We start from the raw sequence: 12,435 nt of genomic DNA on the forward strand, positions 1-12,435 counted from the left end.
TTTTTATAGATATGTCTGCCCCACCATCTACTGTTTTCCTCTCACTTTATTTTTTTTTAATTTCCTGCTTTTTTACAGTATTAAGCCAAAAGAAAATTTAATGATCAACAGAAAGTAAAAATATAAATTGAAATTTTAATATATATTGAAATACTCTAATTAGTTTGATGTACATTTGCTCTTAAAAATAATTTTTGTATATATTTGCAAATAACCTCTGGCATTTGATATATCTGAATATTTAAATAATATGCATTATATACAAATAAATTTGAAAAATAGTATGACCTTATTACTCATATGATACAAAAATAGTACATTACTTTGTCTTCTTACTAAATTAAATATATATAAAGATGTTAGTAATGATTTATTTCATTAGTTCATCATGTGTAATATTGTTTTAGTCCTTTCCCAGAAGTTGCAGAATCTGTTCAACAAGAATTAGAATCCTACAGAGCCCAGGAAGATGAAGTAAAGCGGCTTAAAAGCATTATGGTAAGATTCTGTTTGTTACATGAGAATACTTAGGAAAAAGGCTTCCAGAAGGAGAAGGGTTTTATATATTTACATAAGCTCTTTCTGTGTAGCCACAGTAAATATTCATCTCTTAAGATTTCATTCAGGCAAGTCATTTCACCTTGCTTGGCATCACTTTTGATTTCAACAAAAAAGAGCTAATAATTCTGATGTTGCTTACCTCGCACTATAATTGTAGGTAAGAAAACACATTGTAAATTTTAAGGACTATACACAAAAGTGATCTTTTATTATTATGTGCCTATTTGGATAACTTTTATTATCTACCATTTTGTTTCACAAAAATAGAACGGATATCTTGCCCTTTAGTATTATGCAGATTGGTTTGGTTAGTCAAGTTCTTCCAAATGCAAGATATCACATTGTTCAGGGAAACTAAGACCTTACTTCACTTAGACAATCAGTATTATAAATTATAAATTATATTGTATGATGATTTTTACTGTTGGGGAAATAGTTTGACAGCAGCTATTAAAATTAATAATGACAATAATAATAATAGCTTTAAGACTAGCTATAATAATATAATGCTTTAAGGTTTACAGAATACTTTATGCAAATATCTCATTTAATCCTCACAGCAACCCTAAGAGGTAGGTGCTATTATTATCATCATTTTACAGATGAGGAAACTGAGGCAGACATTAAGTGACTTGCCCAGGGTCACACAGCTAATAAGTGTCTGAGGCTGGATTTGAACTCAGGTCTTCCTGATTCCAGGTAGAGCACTCTATCCACTCCATGAACTAGGATTTATTGGAGGGTTGGGGAATTGGGGCCAAATGTACCATTTTGAGGGATCTGTTAAATAAACTATCTTAGAAATTGAGTGTACAGATATTGGGATTTTTTGGTTAATAGTATGATTTTGCATTTCTTAGGGATTAGAAGGAGAAGATGAAGGAGCTATAAGTATGCTTTCTGACAATACAGCCAAGCTAACCTCAGCTGTTAGGTAAGTGGGTGACAAAGTCACCCAGTTTTTATTCAGTTCAGTTTGAACAAAGTTATGATGAATAGATGGTACTCCCAATAATAGTAAATCTTTGATGATAAAAAAACATTATATCTAACTTTAAAGAGCTGTTTTTGTACATTTTCAAGTTGATTTTGTTTCCCTTGTTGACAGTTTCATAGTGCTTTTTTGAAGATTGTAATATAATTTATATAAAGCCATTTATACAAATTAAATATCATTGTATAAATGCCATTTGTTTTTATGTTATTATGTGTAAGCACTTTGTTTTTGTCGATGTGGGTATAACCTTCACGACTTCAGACTGCAGGCCTTGAAATGTTGCTATCGTCCAGAAGATTAATCATCTGGCTGCTAGTCTGGTAATAGGCTTCTCAGAACATAGCCTGGCGTTTAGAAAACATCATGTCATAGAATTGCATACATTCAATGCTATGATGGACTTCAAATGCCATCTGACACTTTCTACTGCAGTGTTCTGCAGTCCTACATTCATCTTGGTCCCCTTCCATCTTGGTGTAGAACCTACTAGTTCTTGTACTCCCCTGGCATGACAGTCAAGAAATCAGAATCACTTCCATGCTACAACGAGGCATCCAAGGCAAGACATTTTCTCTTAGTTGAGTAAATCCAAGCTATCTATATATTCTGAATAACTAGATTATTATTATTATTAATATTATTATTACTACTACTGCTACTGTGTTTCATGATATGAAAAAAATACCCCTAAGAAGTACACTTTTAGTTTTGCTGTTGAGACAAAGGACTAAAGCCCAGGGCACAATAATTTTAATTAGGAAGGGAAAAATGAAGGTCAAACTGTGACCTAAACATTGAGAGGTCATGCTTAACTAGTATTCTTCATATGTCATACAACCTAGAAAGGGAAGAGGGATAGGAAAAAAAGCACCAAAGTTAAACCAATCCCAGTTTAATATTTTATTTATAGCTTGTTCTGTCTTTGTTATTTTTTATCTCTGGCACTGTTATGTTGAAGAATAACCTTGGGGGGAGTACAGGGCAGCAAAGATAACCTGGACAATAAAAAATCTAATACAAGTACAAATATGTAGCATAAAGATGAGAAGAAAGGCTTTCAGAAACAAATATTGCTAGAAGCATATTTCCAATTAAACAAAAAGATAATTATGAAAAGAAGCCCATGGATAAAATTTTGGGAAAAATTAAATTTTTTGATGATAAAAAAGAGACTATATAAATTTTCAGCTTTGGGTGGCATTATGCTCGGGGATTAAAAAAATTCATAAATGCAGAAAAAAAAATGTTAAGTACTCTTTGCTGACCACAATACAATAAAAATTATGGTCAATAAAGGGCATTTCAAGAAAGAATTCAAACTTAAATGAAGACTAAATAATAAAATCCTAAATAACAAATTGTAAAACTTATGATTTCAAACAGTAAGAGAATGTGCCACAACTTGTGGGATGCAGCAAAAGCATTAAAGGAAAATTTATATCTCTAAATATTTTCTTTAGCCAGAGTGAGTTAACAGATCACTCAGTTGGGCATGCAACTAAAAGCACTAGAAAAGCAACGTTTTAAAAAATTAAATCAACTAAATGCAGAATGAGAATAGTAAAAATCAAGGAAGAGATCATCAGAATTGAAAATTTGTAAAAATTTAATTTGATAAATATAACAAGGAACTTAAAAAAACAATAAGATAGAAGTACCATTAACTAATTTGACAGAAATAAAAGATGAAAATGAAATTACTATATTTAAAAAGAAAATAGGAGAAATCACAACAGAAGAGTAAATTATTAAAAACTTTTCTTCAGTCATGTTTCAGAAAAACTGATGAAGTAGAAGGAAAGGGGCCTGCCAGTGCTAGATCATAACTCTCTTACCATACTGTTATCATTATAACTGTTTGGTACTGTTTAAAATGTAGAAAAGTTGATTATCGGATCGGATTAAGTAAATAGGATCCACAGTAAAGAGCATGTACTCACATATTATTCAGTAAACTCAAGGACACTATTTAATATGGCAAGAATTCACTTGCAAAAGGAAAAGAAAGAAAAAAATGTCAATAAAATTTTTGCAAAATACACAAAAGGCAAAAGCAGTTTCAGAAGGGGATATCAACAAGTGGGTTTTGATTCTTTTGTGTTTAATATGCATTTTTAAGAGGTATACACAATAAAAGTTCCTAGTTTCATATACAATCCTCTTTTTCTATACTAAGAAATGCTCTTGTTATTTAATTTTCAGGTTAAAATATTTCTGAAAAGAAGAAAAAAGTATATGTCTAGTACCTTGTTTTGGTTAAAATCTCCTAGTTTGAGAGGCAGAAGCTAAGATTCTGGAAATGCTTATATTTAAGGTGGATTATTTTTTAGTTAAAGAGAAACCTATATAGACTGACAGTGTTCATATTCAGAGATTGGAAGTAGCTGTAAGGAAATATTCAAACTACTATTTTGTGCCATTTTGCTGTTCTCAATTCCATTGGAAGAAAAGCCCAGGTGTAATGTTTGTAATACGTTATTTTCTCGGAAACATGAGGAATAATTTTCAGGTTCTTTTACTCCTTTAGCTCTCTTCCAGAACTTCTTGAAAAGAAGAGGCTCATTGATCTTCACACTAATGTTGCCACTGCTGTTTTAGAACATATAAAGGTATAATTCAGTAAACCTTTCTTGTTCTACAAATGTGCATTACATCCATCCACATTATTCCAATGATGATAAACTGAAGCACTCTTAACTACTAGCAATATAATTTTAAGACCCCCTTTTCTAAAGTAGTATCTAAGATAGTCATTTCATAATATTAGTACATGCCATATTATTTCTTAACTTTGAGTTCTTCAGTTGCAGAGGAATCGGTTAACTTCACATTAACTTCACATCTTGTGATGTTTGTTTATGTTGCACTTGTTGTTGAGATTGATTCTTAAGTTAGCAAATTCTTAATAATTTTTCCCTATGTCCATGGTTACCTCATTTCAGTTTGTCATACATCAAATATTAAGTACCTTACTATTCATTTTTCTTTGGACAGGAAGTTTAAATTCAGTGAGCTTCATTTCATCATTGGCATTATAGCTTCCTTCCAGAATATTTAAACAAGCTTGATCTTTTTTTTTTTTAAGCAAGCCTGATCTCGGCTCCCTCCAAACTACTCCAACCAATGGAAGAAAAACAAAACCATAATAACAGATATTTTCAGTTAAACAAAACACATTCGTTTGTTCCTTCTCATTGGAGGTCTTTAAGCAGAGACTAGATAACCATTTATCAAGTGCTTTGTAATGGGGATTCTTTTTCAGATATTGGTTGGACTAGATGGCTCCTAAAATTCTGTGATACTATTTTTCTTCTGTCCTTCCCATGCTAAACATCATTCTCCTTCAGATAGAAAATGGAAGTAAAATGGAAGTGGAGTAGTTTCTCCTTTCCATCTTCCATTATCTTCCTTTGTATATCAAGCAGAAACTCTATGCTTTCCTTGATCAGCCTCTTACTGCCTTTCCCTTCCCTAATAATTTTAATTTTAAAAAAAAAGCTATAAAACTCTTCAATCTAATTTCCTTTTTGTAATACTTTAATGCTTAAAATCTTAGCTCTGCATTTCAGAAAGTTGGAAAAATATGGGAGAAGTGAACTAAGTTCAGTGACCTTTAGCTGTAGAACACAGAGATCCCAAAATGGTCATTCATTTGTGGATAAACAGCAAATTATGCTTGTAGGTTATTAGCCTTTATTTGAAATTAATGGAATGCAATATATTAAAATCCTCCCTCCCTTTTTTTTCCCCAGAGGCAATCGGGGTTAATTCACTTACCCAGGGTGACACAGCTAGAAAGTGTCAAATGTCTGAGGCCAGATTTGAACTCAGGTCCTCCTGACTCTAAGGCCAGAGCTATATCCAGAATCCCTTTTTTTTTTTTCCTTTTGCTAAAAATGAAAACATCCTGGAAATCAATTATCACACATATATAAATACATACATATACATATATACACACTACCCACACATACATATATATATGTGTGTATAAAATTACCAAGTCCTTTAGATAGTGTGGCTACATTTTAGTATGTCTGTGACACAAAAGTACTTATTATTTGTATGCCAATAAGTAAAGGTGTAAGCTACTATTTGCTTAATTGCAGCCAGTTTTTCTGTCTGTGCTGTGTGTATCTTAAAATCTATTCAAATAAAAGCATTAAGTTTGATGGTGTTAATTGTGTGGTCAAAATTATCAATGAAGAATGAGTAATTTAAAAAATGATCATGGAACATTTAGAATTTTATAGACCAGGTAGACTATATCTAGTATGCTTTTCTAATGTAATTTCCTTTTTCATGCTTGTTTTGGAACAGACTCGAAAACTAGATGTGTATTTTGAGTATGAAGAAAAAATAATGAGCAAGACCACTTTGGACAAATCTCTCCTGGACATGATTTCTGACCCTTATGGTAAGTACCACAAATCTGAGGCTGCTGTTAGCTCAGATTGGATGAGCCCACCATTTAAAGTTTGAGCCTATTCTCAATAGAAGTTCTATTTCTTCAGGGCCAAGCACGTTGTTAAGTTAATTAGATAAGACATTTGCTGTTGCAAAACTATACCAATGTTTTGGGAGCTTTGGACAAGAGCATGACTTTCATTTTTGTTTAATTGAAATTTTCTGTTTCTGTAGTACTTGAACATAGTGTACTAGTTTAAAATAATTTTTTTTTTTCATACCTGGGAGTCTTGCTCTTTTTCAGTTAATTTTAGGAAATTTTGTGAGGAGTCTGTGAAGAAGTGAAATATTTTTGTGAATTTTGGGGGTGAAATCATTTGACTAGATTTATTATCTCTTTGGTATCATATTAGTTGTCTCTTCAGTGTGTGAGAGAAAGAGCATGAAGGTGTAATGGCCATTCCTGATTGGCTAAAATATTTTCAGATAAAATCCACAGGCTGAACCCTTGGTGCCCAGAGACTAGATGGAACTGAGATGGCCTGTAACATCCTGAAATTATGAGATGCTATTTTTAAGGAATAGGACCACCATGAAAAAGAGAGAAAAATTGAACTTCTCATACGCATTGCTAAGACCTTGAATTATCAGTTCGGAACACGTGAATGAGTCCCCAAGAATAGCTAGTAATTGAAGTTTGAGGGTTGTCCAGTTATATGTAATTTTGTGAGTTTGGGGAATATTTTTTGTCCCTCATTTTATCTTTGTTGTTTTTTGCATTATTACTTTGTAATTTAACTGCCTGATTTCACTGTGACTTGATAGCAAACAGGAGTTAAGTGAGGAGTTGATGAAGAATTTGTTTGCTTTTTGGGGATAAGAGCATATAGTATCAGGATAAGATTTTTAAGCTATGGCCATCAGATAATTGCATCCAAAAGTAACTTGCATGGGGCTTAATACAATTAGAGGATTTAAACTAGTAGAAGTGATTGTTGTTCAGTCGTTTCAGACTCTTCGTGTTTCCATTTGGGGTTTTCTTGGCAAAGAAACTGGAGTAGTTTGTCATTTCCTTCTCCATCTCATTTTACAGATGAGGAAACTGAGGCAAACAGGGCTAAGTGACTTGCCCAGGCTGACTGTTCTGTGAGTGTCTGAGGCTAGATTTGAACTCAGGTCTTACTGACTCCAGAACTTATGCTGTATCCACTGTGCCACCTAGCTTTGTGACAATTCTAAATATGCCTTTACAAAATCCTTTATATTCAAAATTAGGGCAATGAAATGCTTACATGTAAACTCAATTCTTATAAATTGAATTATATTCTAAGTTTCTTGGGAAACTTGCTATTTAAAAGACTCAAAGTAAAGTATCTTTTTATAATGTAAATAACCCCTCTAGTTTTTCTGTAATGTAAATTGTCATTATAAATTAGGTTTTCTTACAGCAAGACTTATATATATTTGACAATTTATCTTTCTAATTATTGCTTTCACTTAGTGAATTACATCTTATGGAACCTGTGAAAGGTTTTGGAATAAAATAAATGACAATCTTAAGTCCTGGCAGTAATTTGGAATTTTTTACTTAAGAGTTACTATGTGAAGTAATGTTTGGATACTGTTTTGTTTTTTTTCCAAAAATAGAAAAAAGTGAGGTAAAGAGCAGATTATTACAGTTTTTTGAAAGAAGTATTTAAACTTTAGAAATCTCAGACTACATTTGCTGCTCAGACTTCAGAAAGCTAGAATTTTTAAAAAAATTATAATCCTAAATATTTTGAGGTTGAGCATTTTTTCTGGCAAAATAGGAAATTGTAATCGATTATTCTCTCCTCAGAATAATCTTTCACTTTATGTAAGAAGATACTATAATGATCGATTTAGAAGTGATAAAGACATCTATCAAACCCTCTTACTTTACAACAGAAATTTGAGTCATATGGACATGAAGTGACCTACCCAAGGTCACATTGATAGTAAAGAGCAGAGCCAGAATTCCAGCCCAGGTCCTTGAAATCTGAATCCCAAGCCTTTCCTCCATACCATGCTCCTTTAAGTGACAGAGGAGTACCCTAATAACTAGCAATCACTGTGGTCCCCAAAACCAGAGTACTTATATTTGTGAGTTTGCCATTTAGTTCCCCTTTAATTTTGAGGTTTCTTCTTAAAGTTAACCCCTAACCCTTAATATTACACCCTACGAGTTATTTTAGAGGCTCTCAGTATTCTCCAGCAAAAGAATCTATCACCCCAGTAGTAATTAGCCCTTATAGTCAGAACTGTGGCAGTCAAAAAAGTATTTTAAAGTGGCTTAGATAATTATATAATTCAAAAATCACCTCAGGAGACAACGAGGGGATATATAGACAGTAAAGTACTTCAGTGAATGAATTGCTTGTGCTAAGTCCCAGCTCTTGTACATGTGAGCCCTATGACCCTTCAGCCCTACCTACCCCCACCACTGTAGTGGCTGCTCTCACCTCCAGCTTCTGTATTTTTATTGTATCTGGTTTGGGAGATATGTCTCTAATATCATATTATAACCATAGAGCTTATCTGCTTGAGAACAGGCATGGGGGTTTTTTTCACTTTGGTATCCTCAGTGCTAGCACAGTACATTGGACAGAATAAGTGCTTAAAGATAACAGCTTTGGACTTGAGTACAAGAGGCTTGAGTTCAATTTTTGACACTGATACTTTTTAGCTATTTGAACATAGGTAAATAATTTACCTGACTTTTAACATGCTGAGCTTTAGTTTCTGCATCTCCAAAATTGGGGCTTATTGTGAAGAAAGTGCTTCTTTGTAATGCTTAAAGCCCTTTGTAAATGTGAACTATAATTATTGAATTGAATAGCTGGTTTTAACAAATAGTCAACATTTGGATATATGTTGATATACACACATACATACACGTACATTTTGTCCACATCATCATATATGTTCTTGTGTTTAGTAGTTTTCAAATGTTTGAATATTTGATAGGAAAAGATTTTTAAATAAATTTTGGCAAAAGCATGATAGTTAATGTTAGCAGTTAACTTGAAAGTTTCATTAATCACTGACAGTAAATACATTTGGAGAGAGCATCTGTTTTTCTATATGTAATATGTACTCAAAGAAAAGAATGCACAGGACTAATAGGTGTCCTGGGAGGTTTTCTTCCATTGACCTTTTCTATCAGGGTTGTGGGTTGGATTAGATGACTTTCTTGGTGTGTATTTAATTTTTTAAATTAAATTAAATTTTCAGTTCCAAATTCCTTTCTTCCTTGAGGAATGCACGAAAAACAAAACCCTTTACAAATATATATAGTAGTGCAAAATAGAATACTTCAGTAGCCATGGGAGGAGAGAGAATATGCTTCAAATTATACTCTATATAGCTATAGTGCGAGTCCCAGCAGCTGTCCATATTGCATGTTTCAACATAAGTCCTTTGGAATTGTGATTGGTCGTTGTGTTGAGAATTACTGAGTCTTTCACAGTTGATTATCTTTACAATATTGCTGTTAGTGTATAAATTATTCTCCTGGTTCTGCTTATTTCACTTTGAATCAGTTCATACAAATCATCCTAGGTTTTTCTGAATCTATCCCCTTCATCATTTCCTAAAACACAATAGTATTCCATCACATTCATATACCATAACTTATTTAACCATTTCCCAATTTACGAGTTTCCTCTCAATTTTTAATTCTTTGCTACCACACAGAGAACTGCTATAGATATTTTTGTAGATATGGGTCCTTTCCTTATTTTTTGGATCTCTTTGGGGTTTAGATCTAATAATGGTATTATTGGTGTGTCTTGTTTATAGATTAGAAGATTGGAAAAGTAGGAGGGGTATATTATGATGGGCTTTGAATGCCAAACAGAGGATTTTGTCCTGGAGATGATAGTTTATTGAGTTTATTGGAGTTTATTGAGTAGGGAGGATGTGATATGATCAGACATGTACTTTAGGAAGATCGTTTTGGTGGCTGAATGGAGGATGGATTAGAGTGGGGAAGGATTTGAGGCAGGCAGAACCTCCCATAGGCTATTTCGGTAATCCAGCTGTGAGATGATGAGGGCCTGCCACAGAATAATGGCAGTGTCATAGGGAAGGGGACATATTCAAAAGATGTTGCAAAGATGAAATTGACAGGCCTTGGCAACAGACTTGATTGGGAGAATGAGAGATAGTGAAAAGTGAAGGATACATCCTAAGCTGCAAGCCTGAGAGACTGGGAGGATAGTTTTGCTCTCTACATGAATGGAGAAGGTGGGAGAATGAAAAGGGTCTAAGGGAAGAGATAAAGAATTCTGTTTTGGACATTGTGAGTTTAAGATGTCTACTGGACACCTAGTTCAAGATGTCTGAAAGGCAGTTGGAAAGATGCAATATGGGAAGTCAGCAGAGAGGTCACATCAGGATAGGTTGATTTGAGAAATCTTCAGCATAGAGATGGTAATTAATGTCTTGGGAGTTGATGAGTGTAGAGGGAGAAGAAAAGAGGGCAGAGGACAGAAGCCTATAGGAAATCTACAATTAGATGACACAGTGTGAAAGAGGATCTAGCAAAAAAAATGAGACTAAGGAGTAAAAATAGGTAGGAGGAGAGAGTATTAAGGAGAAGGTGATCAACAGTTTCATAAGCTCAGAGAGGTTAAGGAGGGTGAGGATTGAGAAAAGGCTGTTGGATTTGACAACTGAAAGATTTCCTAAGTTTGGAGAGAGAAGTTTCAGTGGAATAATGACATCAGAAACTAGATTGTAAGGGTTAAGAAGAGGGTAGTGAGAGGAAGGAAAGTGGAGGTACCTTTTGTAGATGGCCTTTTCAAGGAGTTTAGCCACAAAGGGCAAAAGAAATAATAGGAGAATAGGTAGAAGGGAAGGAAGGATCAAGTGAGGGATTTTCGATGATAGGGTATGAGCATATTTGTAGACAGTAGGAAAGGAGCCAGTAAACAAGAGAGAAATTGAAAATAAGTGATAGAATGGGGATTATGGAAAGGGCAGTATTTTGAAGAGGATAGGATGGAATGGAATCTCTTGAGCATTAGATGGTACCTGAAAAATGATCCAAGTATGAGTAGTTTGTGCTAAGGTATTGAACTTTCTGTTCCCCACTAAAAGAAATGAAAGGAAGCATCCATTGCAGGCCCTTTTAGTTTTAAAAAGCATACCAAAAGGCTCTTTAAATTTTAAATTGGTAGAAGAAAATTTTACCCACCAAAATTAACTCCAAAATAAATAGTGCACTGGAATTACATTTATCTAATTAAACTCTTTTTTATTTAATAGCATATATATAAGATCAGTAGACTTTTCTTGTATTGGGAATCAAAGAGAATTTAGTCCTTACACACAGAAATGCTGTTATGCTGGAAAAAAAATTTTAATATATTTTATTAATATTGTATCTGTATATGTGTAGTATGTTTGTATATGTATATGCATATGCATACATATACAGAGAGAGCAAGAGAGTATGAGCAAGAAGCCAGCACACATGAAAACTGTATAATCCCAGAAGTTCTCAGGTACTGTAAATCACTGGATTCTCCTTTTACAAAAGACCTCTTAATATTTAGTACTTTAGACCTCTTTTCAGCCAAATGCTTTAGAAATATCTGATATTTGGAAAATAACTCAGGGACTACTGTATGAAACAGCTTTTGAGTTGTGATGGTTTAAAAAAAGTAAAATGTGAAGTATTACCATAGAATCAACAATTCCCATGTTAGAGATAAGTGAACAAGATTTTGCTTGACTCTGTTGATTTTGTGTAGTACCTTCTTAGTTTGAGGCCTTCATTTATTTCTTTGCCACTAGAGCAGAGGCACAGCCCAGTCAATAAACTTTCAGGAAGCAAATTGGTAAGAACCTCTTCCTAACAATTCTGCTGGTACTGTTATCCAAAAATGTGGTTCACAACGTAGAAAAGAAGTTTAAGTTGTGCTTTAATTCATAAATAATAACCAGTCCCATATAAATGCAGAATAACAGCAATCAGAGGTGCTGTCATCATTCAGCTATATTTTCATAGGATAAAATTAGAAATAACAAAGTACATACTGCCCAAATTTTGACTTTTTAATTATTATTCTCATCACTACAAAGACCACAAAAATATGCATAATGTGAATATAGAACATTAAGTATCTTATTCAGACTGATTTGTTTTCCAGTTGCCTGCTGAGCTTGTCAGACCAAATATTTCTTTGGTTTCCAAATGGCTTTTGATCTTGTTATTAGACATGTTTATTTTTATAATTATGATGAAATTAGGAACTGTAGTCCTAGGATATCCTAACCAGTAGCCTAAATAGTACTGCCAATGTAACCATAGGATATAGGGCACAGCATCTTTTCTGACAGAATTTTGAACTAAAAAAGGAGAAGGTTCATTTTGAGAAAATCCTTATTATTTATTTCATCTCAGCTTGACTTTGGAAGCTATTATAAAGTTGTGATAGAAG

At 33.4% G+C, this 12,435-nt stretch overlaps 1 protein-coding gene across 3 annotated transcripts in view; it reads left to right on the forward strand.

Moving 5' to 3' along the window:
- The window catches only part of SCFD1 (sec1 family domain containing 1), a 101,048-nt gene that overhangs the window by 49,784 nt on the left and 38,829 nt on the right, over positions 1-12,435 (forward strand). For all 3 annotated transcript variants that reach the window (XM_027870101.1, XM_027870102.1, XM_027870103.1), the window contains 4 exons: positions 408-498; positions 1,422-1,495; positions 4,086-4,167; positions 5,879-5,975. In XM_027870101.1, the coding sequence (XP_027725902.1) occupies positions 408-498; positions 1,422-1,495; positions 4,086-4,167; positions 5,879-5,975 (344 nt within the window). The remainder of the gene's footprint in view (positions 1-407; positions 499-1,421; positions 1,496-4,085; positions 4,168-5,878; positions 5,976-12,435) is intronic.

The sequence above is a fragment of the Vombatus ursinus genome, unplaced genomic scaffold, assembly GCF_900497805.2.
Source record: "Vombatus ursinus unplaced genomic scaffold, bare-nosed wombat genome assembly UNPS02014794.1, whole genome shotgun sequence".
NCBI classification, from domain to species: domain Eukaryota; kingdom Metazoa; phylum Chordata; class Mammalia; order Diprotodontia; family Vombatidae; genus Vombatus; species Vombatus ursinus.